Source organism: Meriones unguiculatus, chromosome 17 (assembly GCF_030254825.1).
Source record: "Meriones unguiculatus strain TT.TT164.6M chromosome 17, Bangor_MerUng_6.1, whole genome shotgun sequence".
NCBI lineage: Eukaryota > Metazoa > Chordata > Mammalia > Rodentia > Muridae > Meriones > Meriones unguiculatus.
In genome coordinates, this window is record NC_083364.1 from 18263239 (window position 1) to 18278660 (window position 15422).

General features: G+C 42.6%; 1 protein-coding gene across 2 annotated transcripts; it reads left to right on the forward strand.

Moving 5' to 3' along the window:
• Positions 1–2456: 2456 nt before the first annotated feature.
• Positions 2457–13668, forward strand: LOC110543096 (zinc finger protein 431-like). Of its 2 annotated transcripts, none has more exons than XM_021629533.2 (4): positions 2457–2701; positions 6782–6908; positions 7113–7173; positions 7915–13668. In XM_021629533.2, exons 1-4 carry the CDS (start codon positions 2699–2701, stop codon positions 9479–9481), a joined length of 1758 nt encoding a protein of 585 aa, XP_021485208.2. In that variant the 5' UTR covers positions 2457–2698; the 3' UTR covers positions 9482–13668. The 2 variants fall into 2 exon arrangements, with proteins under 2 accessions (XP_021485208.2, XP_060227202.1); XM_060371219.1 differs by lacking the exon at positions 2457–2701 and adding an exon at positions 3434–4850.
• Positions 13669–15422: the final 1754 nt, after the last annotated feature.

Consider the following 15422-nt stretch of genomic DNA (forward strand, 5'->3'; position numbering starts at 1 on the left):
TAAGAAGATGTCTTAGGTCTAAAAAGATGTTTTTTGATTGGTATTGCAAGTTTTGATACAAAGTGATTTAGGTACAGAACTTAGGACTCACCAAGATAGGATAGACAGTAGAATACTTTCTCCAAGGTTGCTAATTACACATGGACTAGATATTGTGAATGTAATTTTTACCTGATAGTATATAGTTTATTGATGTCAGTGAAAAAGTTTTTTATTTAGAAAAAAGGGGGGAAATGTTGCAGAATATTTTATCCCATTGTGATCCCCCAGATAGTGAACTGTGAAACCATGTTTCTTTGGTATGGTTGAATCCTGTCACACACTTTAATCCAAGAACTTTCTGTTTATTGTAAACTGGTGATTATGGTGTGGTTCACCCAGCCCTAGCACACAGCTTTAATCCAAGAGCTTTCTGTACACAGGATTTAATAAAGTTACCCTGGGTCAGGGGGCAGAGCAAGAAACCATCTGAGTAGGAGGTACTTTGAGTTTAGGAGTTTTTTTAAAAAGCATGAAGAAGAAGAAAGGGCTTTTAGCTCAAGCTCTGGCTTTAGCTTAGGCTTCAGCTACTTAGCTCCCTGGCTTTCTGGGCTTTGAGCAGCAAGCCTTTGGCTTAAGGTTTGTTTTCCTGGACTTTTAGCTGAGCTAGTAAGACTTTGTTTTTTTCCATCCAGATCTGAGCTGAGAAAGAAGGTCAGCTGGGTGCTTTCTCTGCCTCTCTGAGCTAGCAGATTTCCACCCCAGCATCTGGCTCTTGAGTCTTTATTGGTAAATTAGAACAACTGGGATTTTCCTTCATTTAAACAACATGGATGAGGATGTATAGTGCATTCTCAGCCAGATCCTGCAGATGCAGTGGCTGCAGGCTCAGGGCCACTGAGGACACAGCTCAGATGTTCAGTTTCCATCCTTCACCTCTGCAGGCTGAAACCACAGGCACCAACGCCCCAAGTCCTCAGGGGGGTTGAACAGGACTCACCATGCAGTGGGAGACCATCCTGGGCCTCAGCAATGGAGCCCAGCTCACCCATCAACCCACAGTGCCCTGCACTCAGGCCCCTCCGATTCCCATCACTCCTCATCTGATATATTCCGACTCCTGATATACCACTACATTACAACTGACTACCCAGGTGTACAAGCTCACTGAGAGAGCAAAGCAGTGTGGGACGCTGGGTGAGGGCATGCTTGGGGCAGGGAGACTCAGAACACAATTTGGTCTTCTGGATCCATAACACAATTACATCAAAAAATGAGTGCTGTGCAGTGTTTAAAGTTGTGCCTCAGGGGTGGAGACCCCACCTAGAACCCCGGGGAGGAAGGAGGGTGTGGTCTGGGGTGGAGCCCTATGACCACTCTAGATGTGGTGGGATCTGGGACAATGGAGTTGATAATTGAGGCAGGCTGCAGTCTCATGCAATAGCCAGCTTTATTCAGAGTCCAGACTGTAGATGCTCTGAGGTTTAAGGAAGGTTGCACAAGGACAGCCAGGGCTACAAAAAGGAACCCCATCTCCAGAAATAAAAAATAATAAATAAATTAATTAATTAACAAAAAACAAGAAAAATAAAAGCATGTTATTCCCAAGAGCATAAACATTCGTTTGAATAAGAGCACCAAGTAATAGTGAGTAGTCTAAAGTAAATTTACTCCATCTAATAAAGCTGGTAAAAGCATGAAAACAAGATTCTGGTCTTGTTATCTTGGAGTGTTTTCACAGGCAGTGAGAATTTTTCTAAATCACTCAGTTACTGGTCTGTGTTCTAACAAGCAGGAGTACAATTAGCGTATGCAAGAGTCAAACTTTTTCTTTTCTCTTTTTTTTGGTTTTCTGTGACAGGGTTTCTCTGTGTAGCCTTGCCTGTTCTGGAACTCGCTCTGTAGACCAGGCTGCCCTAGAACTCAGAAACCTGCCTACCTCTGCCTCCCGTGTACCAGGATTAAGGATGTGTGCCACAAATACCAGAGAGGTCAACCTTTTATCTTTATCATCTCATCCAGGTCCTCACCTTGGAACCCCAAAGGGGACTCCAATTGCTGATGTTTCTGGTCTCAGAACAAGCTGGTTTAAGCTTTGATGTTTTGCCTTCTCCCAAATGACAGGCCAGCGCCGCCTCAAAAGCTGGGGAAGTGTTGACGTTTCGCTGATGACGTGCAGCTGAGAGAGGAGTGAGCAGCCGTAGTCCTGTCTTATTGAAGCTGCTGATGCCGGGTGACTATCACTCAGGTGGTTTAAACTTGCCGTGACTGGGCTGGCTGTCCTCACAGCTGTGAGGCGGGAGGACCACACAGCGCACACTGAGCATCGGTCTGTGTGTGCCAGAGGCCCTGTGCCCAGAACGAAGGGGCAGTGCCTGCTGAGGGCAGGAAAAGCGCAGGGACGACGCTGCAGTCCAGGCGCAAGTTCCACCGCAATGCCGGACCCCGCAGTCCCCACAGATCCGTGCGTGAGGGGGAAGCAGGGCTGGGAGCCTCTGTGCTGAGACACTTCACTGTAGTCTGTCTAAAAAAGCTGCTCTGGCTGTCACTCAGGCCTCACTAGCTAATCAGCGCCTTGGGGTGGAGTGCCTGTCAGAAAAGCGGGGCGCTTCCGGTCCGCCCTACCGCGCGCTCCGCTACGGTACTGAGGACGTCTCCTGTGGTTCCGTGAGCCGCTGCCGGGAGCCGAGGAGAGCGGGGCGAGCTCGGAGTCCGCGCCATGGTGAGCGGGGCCGCCGTCCCCACGCGGGGAGGAGCCGCGGGAGCCCGAGTGGGTTCGCCCCGGGGGCGGGGACGGGTGTGACTCCGTTTGTCCCTGAGGTCGCTGCACTTCCCAGGCGAAAGGGCCCTCTGAGGACTTAATTCAGCTAGCTGCGCCTGCGCACAGCCCGGGAAGCGGGCGCTGAGCTTTTCCAAGTGTCCCGCAGTGCGCGCGCGGCTGTCATTGTCAGTGAAGTCAGGTTCTTCCGGAAGTTCTGCTCTTGGCACTCGACATGCAGGTGTCGGATCCATCCGCAGTTAATTCTGTGCAGGTGGAAAGTCTGTGTTGTTAACACATTTGCATGTAGATGCCACGGTGGTCCGGTCCCGCGTGTTAGTAAGGCCAGACTTCCTGGGTTTTGTGGTCTCAGGTATCAAAACTGACCTTAGAGTTTTTCTAAGTGTTCTCTCATATTTTGTTGATCTCTTTATTCTTTCCCAAACAGCACAGTTTTTATTGCAGGTGTATGTAAGGTTGTGAAGTCAGATGGTGTCATGGTATGTGGTGTTTATTCAGTTTTGTGTTGCTCATTTTTTTCATTCATGATGACTCTCTGTTGTTCATAGCATAATGTTAGACTTTATATTGGGTTTTATAGTTCCAATTCTGTACTGATATAATATTGAAACTTCCTGTCCACCTTCATGGCTTTTTTTTTTTTTTTTTTTTTTTTGTGATTGAGTTCCTTGATTGTTTTAAACATAAAGTTACAATTTTGAGTACAGAACTTTGTCACATTTCTACTTCCTGACCATTTTATCCATGCTGGCATATATGAGGTGTGGGGATGTGTATTGTTAATTTCCTAGGTACATGAGTGTTTTGCTTCCATGGATATGTTTTCATCACTTTGGTGTTTGGTGCCCAGAGAAGACAAAGACTGTATTGCATGCCCAGTAAGATGACTTAGAAGGAATGCTGGTTAGATCTGGTCAGCTTAACACAAGCTAGAGTCAGACTGGTTTGTGGGCAAATGTATAGGGTATTTTCTTGGTTAATGAGTGATGTAATAGTGCTCATCCCAGTGTGCTTGGTGCCACCCTGGACAGGTGGTCTTGAGTTGAATAAGAAAGTAATTCTAGGAAGCCAGGAGATTAGGGCGGTGTGTTAGTCAAAATTCTGTTGCTGTAAGAGACACCATGACCATGGCAGCTCTTCCAAAGGAAATCATTTGGTTAGAGCTGGCTTACAGTTTCAGAGGTTCAGTCTGCACAGTGCTGGAGAGGAAGCTGAGAGTTTTAAATCTAGATCGGCAGACCTGAATTAAGCATTGAAACTCCAAATCCCACCCCCAGTGACACACATCCTCCAAAAAGGCTAACGGTCCTAGTCCCTCTCAAGTAGCACCACTCCCTAGTAACCAAGCATTCAAATCTTTGAGTGTAGTGGGCCAAGGTGGAGCACATCTGTAATCCTGGCATTCTGGGAGGCAGAGGCAGGTGGATCTCTGTGAGTCGAGTACAGCTTGGTCTACGAGTCCAGGACAGCCAGGCTCCACAGAGAAACCCTGTCTCAAAAAACCAAAAGGAAACCAAACCAACAAAAACCATTTTAGTGTGTGGGCACCATTTTAATTCAGAGGAGCACAGGCAGTCAGCAGCATTTCCCAGGTCGACAGCATGTGGAATGCCTAAATCTCCAGTGTATAATTACATTAAGTTAGCAAAATCTGCTAGCCAGAGCTTGTTATTATAAAGAGCTTTTAATTTACTAATCTCTAAGTGTGGTGTTATTTCACATTCCAGACCAGCTTTCCTCCAAGGCTTTCAGAAAACTTTTTTTTTTTTTTTTAATACGAAAAGGTCTCTTATGTTGACTCAGGTTGCCTTCATCCCACTGTGTAGCCACACAGGCTTTGCTGCCATTCTTCGTCAACCTCCTCAGTTCTTGGATTAAAGATTTGTAGCACCACACAGTTTTAAGAATAGCCATTTGAGTCACGGAGTGCACTGTCCATATCAGTAATGGGAAAAGGATTTGTGTGTGGAGCATGGCTTCTTTCTTGAAAGCAGAATAGAAGGAATAGTTTACTGTGAACACTGTAGGGGGAACAGGCTGTTTAAGTCAGTGAGCTGCAGGGGACTCCATTATATATCTTCTGATGTGGCAGGTGAGTGAGTCTGTGTACTTTCCCAGTGGGCATTCATTCATATATTATGAACGAAGGCAAACCAAGTTGGTGGGTGTACAATCAGGGGATGTTACCTTGGGCTAATGAAATTTCAAGCTGGGCAAGTCTTATATGGTTATGATGGTTATGTGCACCCCTGCCTGGCTCACTTTAGTCTGGGGGAGAATGGAGACAGAGGGCCATTGGCTGTGGCTTATGTGTCAGCATACAGCACTCAGCAGCAAACAATTTACACGGGACAGATCATACAGAGGAAAGGGAAGCTATTTCATGGGCAATGCAGAAAGAGGCAGTTTTACAGAGAGAGGTTGAAAGAGAGAGCAAGCTAGACACAGGTTAAGACAGAATGAGCCATAGAAGGAGAAGGACCAGAAGATTAGAGCAGATTGCTTGAGTTAGTTTGAGGCTTGAAGCCAGACCGGATCAGTGAGCTTGGAGAGGAGTTTGAGCCAGAACAGCTGAATTGAACTAGCCAGCCAGAGACCACTAAGAACAAGAAAGAGGAAGCTTAATAAGAAGCGAGTCTCAGAGGCTGAAAACATTCTATTCCTAGGTTAGATTGTAGGGAGGCTAGAATCTTCCAGGACTAGACCTAGGTTAGTAGATGTAGGCAATAAGCCTCCAAGACAACAATTACAGTAGGCGAATAAAAGTTCCTTTTATAGGGAAGAGAGGCACTGCTCTAAAGGAGAAGAATCCTTTCGTTAGGTCATTACATCTCTACATCTCTACATTCTGTAGAGAATGGGATCTTTGAGTAATCAGAAATTTTACTGGGTGGGGAGATGAAAACAATGTGAATTTGTTGTTCCCAAATCAAGATTAATAGTATTTGATTTTTTTTTGACAAATCCCTTTTTTTTTTTTAAAAAAAACACTTTTTTTCAGACTCATTAATGTGTTGTCACCCTGTCCTATGTTGGACATTCTCCCTTCTTTGGTGTATGTTTTCAATTTTTAATAAATGCATGAGTCTTTGCATATATGTACATACATTCAAAACACACATATGTACATATGTACTATGTACAGTGTGCATCACTGTGTGCTTAGTGGTCACTGAAGTCAGAAGAGCCTGGGATTTCCTTGACCTGGAGTTAATGAATAGTTGTGAGCCCCCAAGTGAGTGTTGAGGATTGATCCGGGTTCTCTACAAAATCACCTTAACTATTGACCCATTTTTCTCATATATCTTTTTGGATTTGATATTGGATCAACATTTATTTGCTAATATTTTTAAGAACCCTTTGATGTGTCAGTCAGTAACTTAAAAATGTTTTTTTTATGTTTTTTTTATTTTTTATTTTTGTAAATAGGAATATTGTATTCCCCTTATGGCTTAAACTGGGTACTCCAGTTTTCTGATAGACTAGTATTGAACTGGAGTGAATGTTTAACTCTTTGGATGAATTTTGAGTGAACTTCCAAGTGCTTCCTATTTGCTTCCTATTTTTATTTTTTAAAGACAGGGTCTCACTATGTTACTCAGGCTGTCATGGAAATCAGTAGGCTAGCCTAGAATTCTCATAGATTCACCTGTCTTTGCATCCTGAGGTATGGGATTAAAGGTTTGCATTACCACATCCATCTTGCCCATTCTATTTTGAAGTTAGGGATACAATTTTGATAGTGTATACTCAATAGTGTTTATGTGTTTGAGTCTCTCTCTGTATTATCTGTTAGTTGTCATGTTTCTTGCAATGCCGTATGGAATTCAATGGACCCAGAAATGAGAGGTGATCCTTCTTTTCTGTTTCTTGTAAAAGATGTGGTGATCACATTTGAAATTCTGGATATGGAATAAATGTGTGGAGCACCCAGAAGTATGTAAATATATTGTCAATGAAATGAACATTTATAATGCAGTAAGTCTCACCATTTCTATTATGTACATGTATGGAACATTTTAGGATGCAGTGACCTATGAGGATGTGCATGTGAACTTCACTCATGAAGAGTGGGCTTTGCTGGATCTTTCCCAGAAGAATCTCTACAAAGATGTGATGCTGGAAACCTACTGGAACCTGACTGCTATAGGTAAGATTGTTCGTTGTCCTTCACTCTCTACACAGTGGAACAGGCTTTTCTTAGTTATTGGTGCACTTCTCTGATTTTACTTGTTAAAGATGAAGAATGTGGTGAATAATCAGATATGGTTCTCAGGTTCACCAAAGATACTATGTTAAATTTGTATAATCTTCAACAATAATATATCATAAAATTCCTGGTACTATATTTTAGGCTACAAATTGGAAGTCCACAATACTGAAGAACACGGTCAAAGTTCTAGAAGACATGGAAGGTAAATTTCATGTGCATGCTGATACAAATGTGTCACTGAAGAAATTTTAATGGGCCCTGAAGTTTTAAAGAAAAGCAGCAGTGTAAACAAGCGCAGGGCATCTTTATGTGCATTGATGATTGTTAAATTCTCTCAAGAACCTGTATTTCAATGTCAGGTAGCTGAGCCGTGTTCACAAGGCATTCTTCTAATAAAGAAGACAAATAACAATATCTTAACACATGACACTATTTTAGTCATAGCCAGGAGAAAGCCCTTTTGTAGAATTGTCAATCTAGCTGGGTGGTGGTGGTGCACATCTTTAATGCCAGCACTTGGGAGTCAAAGGCAGTCACATCTCTGAGGTTGAGGCCAGTCTGGCTATAGATAAGACAGCCAGGACTATACAGAGAAACCCTTTCTTAAAAGTAGCAAAACAAACAAATAAACAAACAAATAAACAAAAACCCCACTTGTCACTCCATTTAGTTTCCAGCCATTTAAGTTTTATAAATGGCATATACATTGGTTAGGGGATCAGTGTTTGTTCAAGACCTTTTGTGAGCAAATAGTCCATATTAAAGCTAGCGTTACATATACTCCTAGGGACTTTTCAAAGTTTAGTGAGAGGAACAGTTCATGGAGGCAAGAAGATTGTAGTCATGGAGAAACATTAATTCCTTTAGCACCTGCCTATGGGAAACTAAATGTAAATTTGTGTAAATGTTGTGTGAAAACTTCTTGTAATTTCTCTTTTAACAGGTATAGTATCAGTCATTCTGGATACAAGCCTTGTGAGCATAAGGGATGTGGAAAGAAGCAATGTATCTTTACACATAATAGTTTTCTTCAAATATGTGAAGGAATCTGTACCGAAGAGAAACCTTCTGAATGTAATCAACCCAGAAAAGCCTCGGTAAATTTTTGTACTCTTCAAAAACATGAAAAAAATCATACTAGTGAAAAACCCTATGAATGTAATCAATGTGGTAAAGCCTTTGCAAGTCGCAGATATCTTCCAATACATGAAAGAACTCATACGGGAGAGAAACCCTATGTTTGCAATGAATGTGGTAAAGTCTTTGCATGTCGCAATTCACTTCAAAAACACAGAAAAACTCATACGGGAGAGAAACCCTATGATTGCCATGACTGTGGGAAAGCATTTGCACGTCGCAGTCACCTTCAAATACACAAAAGAATTCATACAGGAGAGAAGCCCTATGATTGCAAGGAATGTGGTAAAGCATTTTCAACTCGCCATCATCTTCAGGTGCATAAAATAATTCATACAGGAGAGAAACCCTATGTATGTAATCAATGTGGTAAAGCCTTTGCATTTCAGAGTGGTCTTGAAGCACACGAAAAAACGCATACTGGAAAGAAGCCCTATGAGTGTACTCAATGTGGTAACACCTATGGAAGTCGTAGTAGTCTTCGAAATCATGAAAAACATCACACTGGAGAGAAACCATATGTATGTAATCAATGTGGTAAAGCCTTTACAAGTCAGAGTATTCTGCGCAGGCATGAAATAATTCACACTGGAGAGAAACCCCATGCATGTAATCAATGTGGTAAAGCCTTTGCATGTCGCAGTAGTCTTCAAGTACATGAAAGAACTCACACTGGAGAGAAACCCTATGAGTGTAATCAGTGTGGTAAAGCCTTTGCAAGTCGTGCTAGTCTTCAAACTCATGAAAAACATCACACAGGAGAGAAACCCTATGAATGTAATCAGTGTGGCAAAACCTTTGCAAGTCATGCTAGTCTTCAAAATCATGAAAAGCATCATACTGGAGAGAAGCCGTATGGATGCAATCAGTGTGATAAAGCCTTTGCCTTAAAGTGTGATCTTCAAATACATGAAAGAAGTCATAGTGGAGAGAAACCCTATGGATGTAGTCAATGTGGGAAAGCCTTTGCAAGTCGCAGATATCTCCAAAAACATAAAAGAAGTCACACTGGAGAGAAACCGTATGAGTGTTCTCAGTGTGGGAAAGCCTTTTCATGTCGCAGTAATCTTTATATACATGAAAGAAGTCACACTGGAGAAAAACCATATGAATGTACTCAATGTGGTAAAGCCTTTGCATGTCGCAGTTATCTTCATATACACGAAAGAAGTCACACTGGAGAGAAACCGTATGAATGTACTCAATGTGGTAAAGCCTTTTCATGTCTCAGTAATCTTTATACACACAAAAGAAGGCATACTGGAGAGAAATCATTTGACTGTACTGAATGTGGTAAAGCCTTTGCATATCCCATTAGTCTTCATAATCACAAAAAATGTCATGTTGGAGAGAAACTCTATGGATGTAATTGAGGCAGTAAAGCTTTGTTATGTTACTATAATATTCAAGCACTTCAGAAAAACCCATACCAGTGAGAAACCCTACAAATGTAATCTATGTGATAATGCCTCTGCATGTTACAGTCTTCTTCAGAGGCATGAAAGAGTTCATACTGGAGAGAAATACTGTGATTCTAATAAATGCAGTCAACCTTTGCACTCCAAGCACATTTTCCCCACTAATGCATATTGCTGTTGCTCATGTGAGACCATTAGAACCCTCTTGGTTGGTCTATTTAAAGTTGCTAGGCCATGCATAGCCATCCTTATCATCTGTAGATCAGCATTCCTTACCCAGTGTTTTCTTCTTTTTCACTTAGTGCCTAAGCTGTGGTCTCTTTGATTCTGAGTATTTGTTTGTTTTAAAAGCAATTCACATTGTTTTTCTGACCTGTCCTGCAGGTCAGTCGAATGAGACCCTAAGAGAGGGGGTGAGAATGGGGTGGGACAAGAGACGTGAAGAATGGAGACAAGACAATTCTGATCAAGTCTCCATTTATTGTTCTTTAGGTTACAGCTTATAAGGAGTAAGAATGGGCAATTTGTGGGGGAGGAACAGGTTTCAGTGAAAATCACAGAGAGGTCATTCTAAAGGAAGTTCTCAAAGCAGGAGGAAAGTCCTCATATTATACCTTCCAAATCTAAATGGTTGAGCAAACCATTTAGGAAACAAAGAATACCTACAGTCCAGGGGTGTAAAATCACCATGCCATGCTAGCCACAATGTGCCTCCTGGATTTCAAGCAGGCAAGAGTCAAACAGCCAGTTTATGGCCCCACACATTTTTCTAAGTGGCATTGAAATCTGCTGATATATGTCTTTGAACAGTGCTGGCTCAGTCGAGCTGAGGGTAGGTTGGCCAGTCCAGCTGGATGTCCTCTGTGGCTGAGCTGGATGGTGAGTGTCGAACGGTTCTTGAGTTGGGTGTGAGGATTAAAATTAATAAACACACAGCACACAGGAAACTTTTTAGAGGTCCAGACTCGACAAAAGGCAGACTGCTGTAGCAAGTCTCAAGTCTGCCTCCTCCTCTGCCTCTAGCCTTCTCACCACTTTATTATTTGAGGAGTTCCTTTAGCCAGTAAAACATCTCAGAACAATCGGTTAATTTGCACAAGGAGCCTGAGGAAGAGGTGTAACCCTCACCAGCTATCCCACCTGTTGTCACAAACAAAAGGAGATGGACTTGCAAGTTCTCCTCTGCCATTAGTAAAAGGCCTCCTAAAAGCCATCTCTCTGCTGAGATTTAAATATCAAAGCAGGCCAATGAGTCTGGGCTCCTGACAGACACAGAGCCAGGAGATCTGTTGAAGTAGGAACTCCATTTATTAAATTAAGAAGCCCCTTTTATAGGTTTGATCAAGGGACAGGATTAAGGAAGTGAGGTAAGATAACGTAGAGGGTGAGGTTAAGTGGTGTAAGGTGAGGTGGGCCAGTGACAAAACTCCATGTAACAGTTACCAAGCAGGGTTAATTTTAAGGCGGATATGCTGAATCACTTTTGCCTGGAAGTGGCGCCTCTTAAATCAGAAGCTAAAGACAGGTCTCCAAACTTGAGCCAGGCTCAGGTAGATGCAGCAGGCCTTATCAGGCCCAACAGAACAGCATAGGGTTCTAAAGCAGATAATTTTGTTCAATGTCTGTAGGTCCCCTGTGGGGACTTAGAATGTTCATAGCATTAATCCTTGGCAATCTTCATTGGTGTTATCAAAACCCAGGTGTTTTAATGTTACCCCTTGAATTTGTTGTCCTTTTACCTGTTAATAGCACCTTTGAGTCTTCCTATGAAATCAGCCTAAGGCTCAGAAGGACCTTGTATGATTTTTACATGAGTAGAACTGTAGTCAGGTTTGAGGGTGCCATGTGTAGCTGAGATCACCATGGGTGTGTTGAGGGGATGGCTCACTGCATGGCAGAGTCCCTTTAAGCTTTTAGCTGTATGGCAGAGATCCCTGTGATTGCTTAGAGCCATGTCTGGCCCTTGGTCTCTCTTGGTCTTCTTGTTGTTGCTCCTGGGGTTTTCATGGTGATCAGGAAAATAATGAGGGCAGGTTATGGGGGAATGGAGAATGATTCCCTCAGGGAGGAAAACTATGTGACTAGATGAAAGTTCAACACCTCTTTCACTCCTACTCAGCCTGAGTCTCTGACTACCCCAAATGCTTTAAGAAATGTTACTTTATCTGAACCCACTAAAGGTTCTTTAATGTGTCCTGGTGATTGTATTCTGAGAGGCACTGATCCCAGGAAACATTTTTTGGATAAATGGTATGAGGGACTTAGTGGTACACTAGACACAGGAAGCTGGAAGATCTCTGATTACCTGGAGCAAGGCTTAAAGTCTACACTTGTGCCTAGAATAGCTGGTGCAAGATCAAAGGGGCAGGGGGAAGGTATGCTTACAATTAATTATAAAATTGCTTGCAGTTAGGTCTTAGTTTCCAGACTATGCAGACTACTGATTGGCAGGAAGAACTTGGTATGCACCCAGAGGAAAGAATTCTGTTAAAAGTGGAATTGTCTTGACTCCCTCTCTGCCATATACAGGGGAACGCACAGAAGGAGTTAGGATAGTACAGCATCATGGAAAAGGAGTAGAATATAACCATCTTCCTTTGGGAATGTACGAGCAGAGCAGGGCTGGCTTGTAGACCTAAGGTACAGAGGAATGTGCTTCAGAATGAATGCTTAGTGTGCTAGAATAGGGAGCAGCTTGTGCATTAGGCCTCTTAAAGAATAGAATAACTCTGAGATTTGTTTCTCAAGACTCGGAGTCTGGCAGGTTATGCCCCGAAAGGGCAGTCTGACAAAATATCTTAACTAGTACAGAAAGACTTAGTCATTTGCTAACCTCAGGGGCCAGCTGTTTCCTGCCAGACCTGCTGAGAGGGGTGGAGCTCTTTAAATGTAGGGTTGATGGCCTGTGAGTAACTTTTGTTCCCTGGACATGGAAGGAAGAAGTGGGAATCATTGTGAGGCAGTCTTGAAAGTTCTTGGAAATTGGTTATGTAAAGCCAAGCTGCACAGACTTTGCTGCACAAAATGGTTTTATTAGTGAAAAGAAAATGAAAGATGTTCTTTGTGTGAGAAGGCAGAGAGTGTGTGATCAGCATGTCCCTGTGTGTCTCCATTTCTCCCTTGGAGACCCCGCACTTCCTCAGAAACTGAATCCTGCTGGAGCTGGACTCTGGCATCAGATCCTGTATCAGCTTTCCTCCAGGCAGCCTTGGCTATGTCCCTCACATGCAGGAGGGCCGCAGCAGCTCTACTATGCAACTGATGACTTATTGGTACCCATCTCCACCCTGTCAGCATTGCAGCATTCCCAGGATTATGCCTTGGTCCTAGTTGTCAACCTTCTGCATTCATTTCATTACACACCGCATCAAGCACTGAAATAATTAGGAAGGGTTAAGAACAATTTTAGAAATTGTGTGACAGTTATATGGCAGCCATTGTGCATCATTGCTCCAACAAAAAACACATTCATAACACTGTGGACCTGTAGGTGCAAAGGAAGAATAAGCCCTTTTCAAATCTTTCATTTTGTCTATGTCTAATCCCTGATTCATGTTTGGATTTTGCTCAAATTGTACAGGAAATACCAACCACACCTCACAAGGCTGGAGAATGGTTGGTAAACAGTTCCTCTTCCCCGCCATGACAGAGTTTGCAGAGATTGTAAGGTCAGCTTTCTCATCAAAGAGTGGAGAAGATTCAAGATTATAGTGATATCCAATTCCTCATCTTATGCTTCTGGGTCCTTTTCAGGCAATAGAGGATACAGATATTTGAAGGAGGCTTCAGCAGGGACAATGAGGGAACCATCAGCTGGCAGAGCTCTCAGAGGCACCATTTTTACCTTTAATTTTGCCTAAGTTGGAGAAATCTTTTTTTTTCTTAAACCAATTTCAAAATGTGAGCATTTTATGTTAACTCAAGTTAGTATAACTCATTTCTTCCTCAGGATTGATATTCTTCTCTTCCTAAAGTATTTTGATAGCAATCTGAATTAATGTCCAGGTGACCCAAATTGAACAGGGACATTTTCTGGTTTATGTGCCTTTTCAGTGTTCTATCAGACCCTCTTCCATACTTCTTTTCCTAAAGTTCCTTTTTCTGGAAACCAGGAGTTATAATCATAAACAACTTGCAAGCAATCTAATGGCTTTGTGTGGTTTTCCTCCTTGCTGGGGGGGTGTTGTTGGCCACCAGCCCATGAAGGCAGGAGGAGGAGCAGGTGAGGCATTGAGCTTGGAAAGCCCTAAGCACAACAGAGGTCAAACACTCCAGGAACCATTTCAGGGAGCTAGATCAAGTTTAATTCCAGAGAACGAAGTCTATATACCCCTTGGGTTGTAGTTGGGAGGCCCCTAGGATGGATGTACATAATTGCATGGAACTAGGCACTTCAAGGATGCTTGGTTTGCATTAAACAGAACATTCCTATCATGAGTGGGAGCAGAGTAATTATCCTGTAGGCTCAGGGAGGTGATGACAATCAGGGAGCTGTGTCAAAGGCCATATATCAAGTATGGTTAGGGGCATCTATGTCTAAAGACACTGTCCAAGTGAAGTCAGGCAGATAGCAGGAGGCCCTGTTGGAGACAGGGAGTCCTGCACCTTAATGCTGAGCTCAGAATGGCTATGTAGACTAGGAGGACTGCCAACCTCGAACAGGACGGTTGTTCCAACAGCTGTGATTTTAATACTTGTGCTCCCCGTTTCTTTAAAACATGATGGAGAAGCCTTCCTTGGATTCTCATTCATCTCCTTCTCTGAGGAGTCTCACTCTCTTCTATCATTGCCAACTTCAGGTTCTTGTTCCACGTGCCATTTGGTGCCACTCTACATTTGGTAGGACCTGGGTGAATGGAATCGATAAATGAGGGGACTAAAGCCTCATGCAATAGCCAACTTTATTCAGAGTTCAAGACAACTTATATTCTTGAGGGTTAAGAAAAGCCATATAAAGGCAGGTGGTGGTAGCCCATATTTTTAACCCCAGCGCTCGGGAGGCAGAGGCAGGTTGTTCTCTTGAGTGTGAGTCTAGCCTGGTCTACAGAACAAGTTCCAGTACATCCATCGCTACAGAAAAGACCATACCTGGAGAAAAAAAAATGGCCATATGTGTAAAGTTCTCGTGAGTTCAAGTTGCAAACAATGACAAGAACAAGCCAAAGGTGGTAAAAGCATGTTTCTTATAGAGCCATCGAAAGGGTAGTTTAAACTTAATAAATAGCAAGCAATAATTAGCAATCTGAAATAAATTCATTTTTATTTGCGACACCTGAGAGAAGCACAAAAACACATTCCAAGAACAATTTGTGTCTTGGAGAAACTAACATGACAAGACTCTGGCCTTTTTTCTTTGAGTGTTCTTCACAAGCACTTAAAATTCTCACACAATTCCATTCCTGGACTGTGTTCTGACACTGCACCTGAATATATTAACTTTAACTTTAAAATATATGTGAAGAAAGCCCTTTTTACAATATGGACTAACACACACACTGTCATACTGCAAAATGTATATGTTTTTCTTTATAAAATCAAAATAATTTGATTTAGGCATAAATAATATATAAAAGGTATATATGTCTTTATACCTGGTACCCAAGGAAGCCAGAAAATTGCATCATCCCTATGAACCTAGAGTTATAGTTCTGAGCCATCTGATGTGGGTGCTGGGAACCAAACTTGGGTTCCTCACCGCAGCTCTACTACTGAGTCTACCTTCCAGCTCCCAAAGGTGTCATTGTAATGAGGAAATAAAGAGGTGCCTTTCCTCATTCTGCCTTCCAGCACGTGCACGTGATGAAAGCCCCTGCTGCATGCTCATTGCATAGTTGAGTGGCTTTTTATCCTGCAGTGAGTGGACTCTGCACATTGCTCCTTACTGTCAACACTTTTC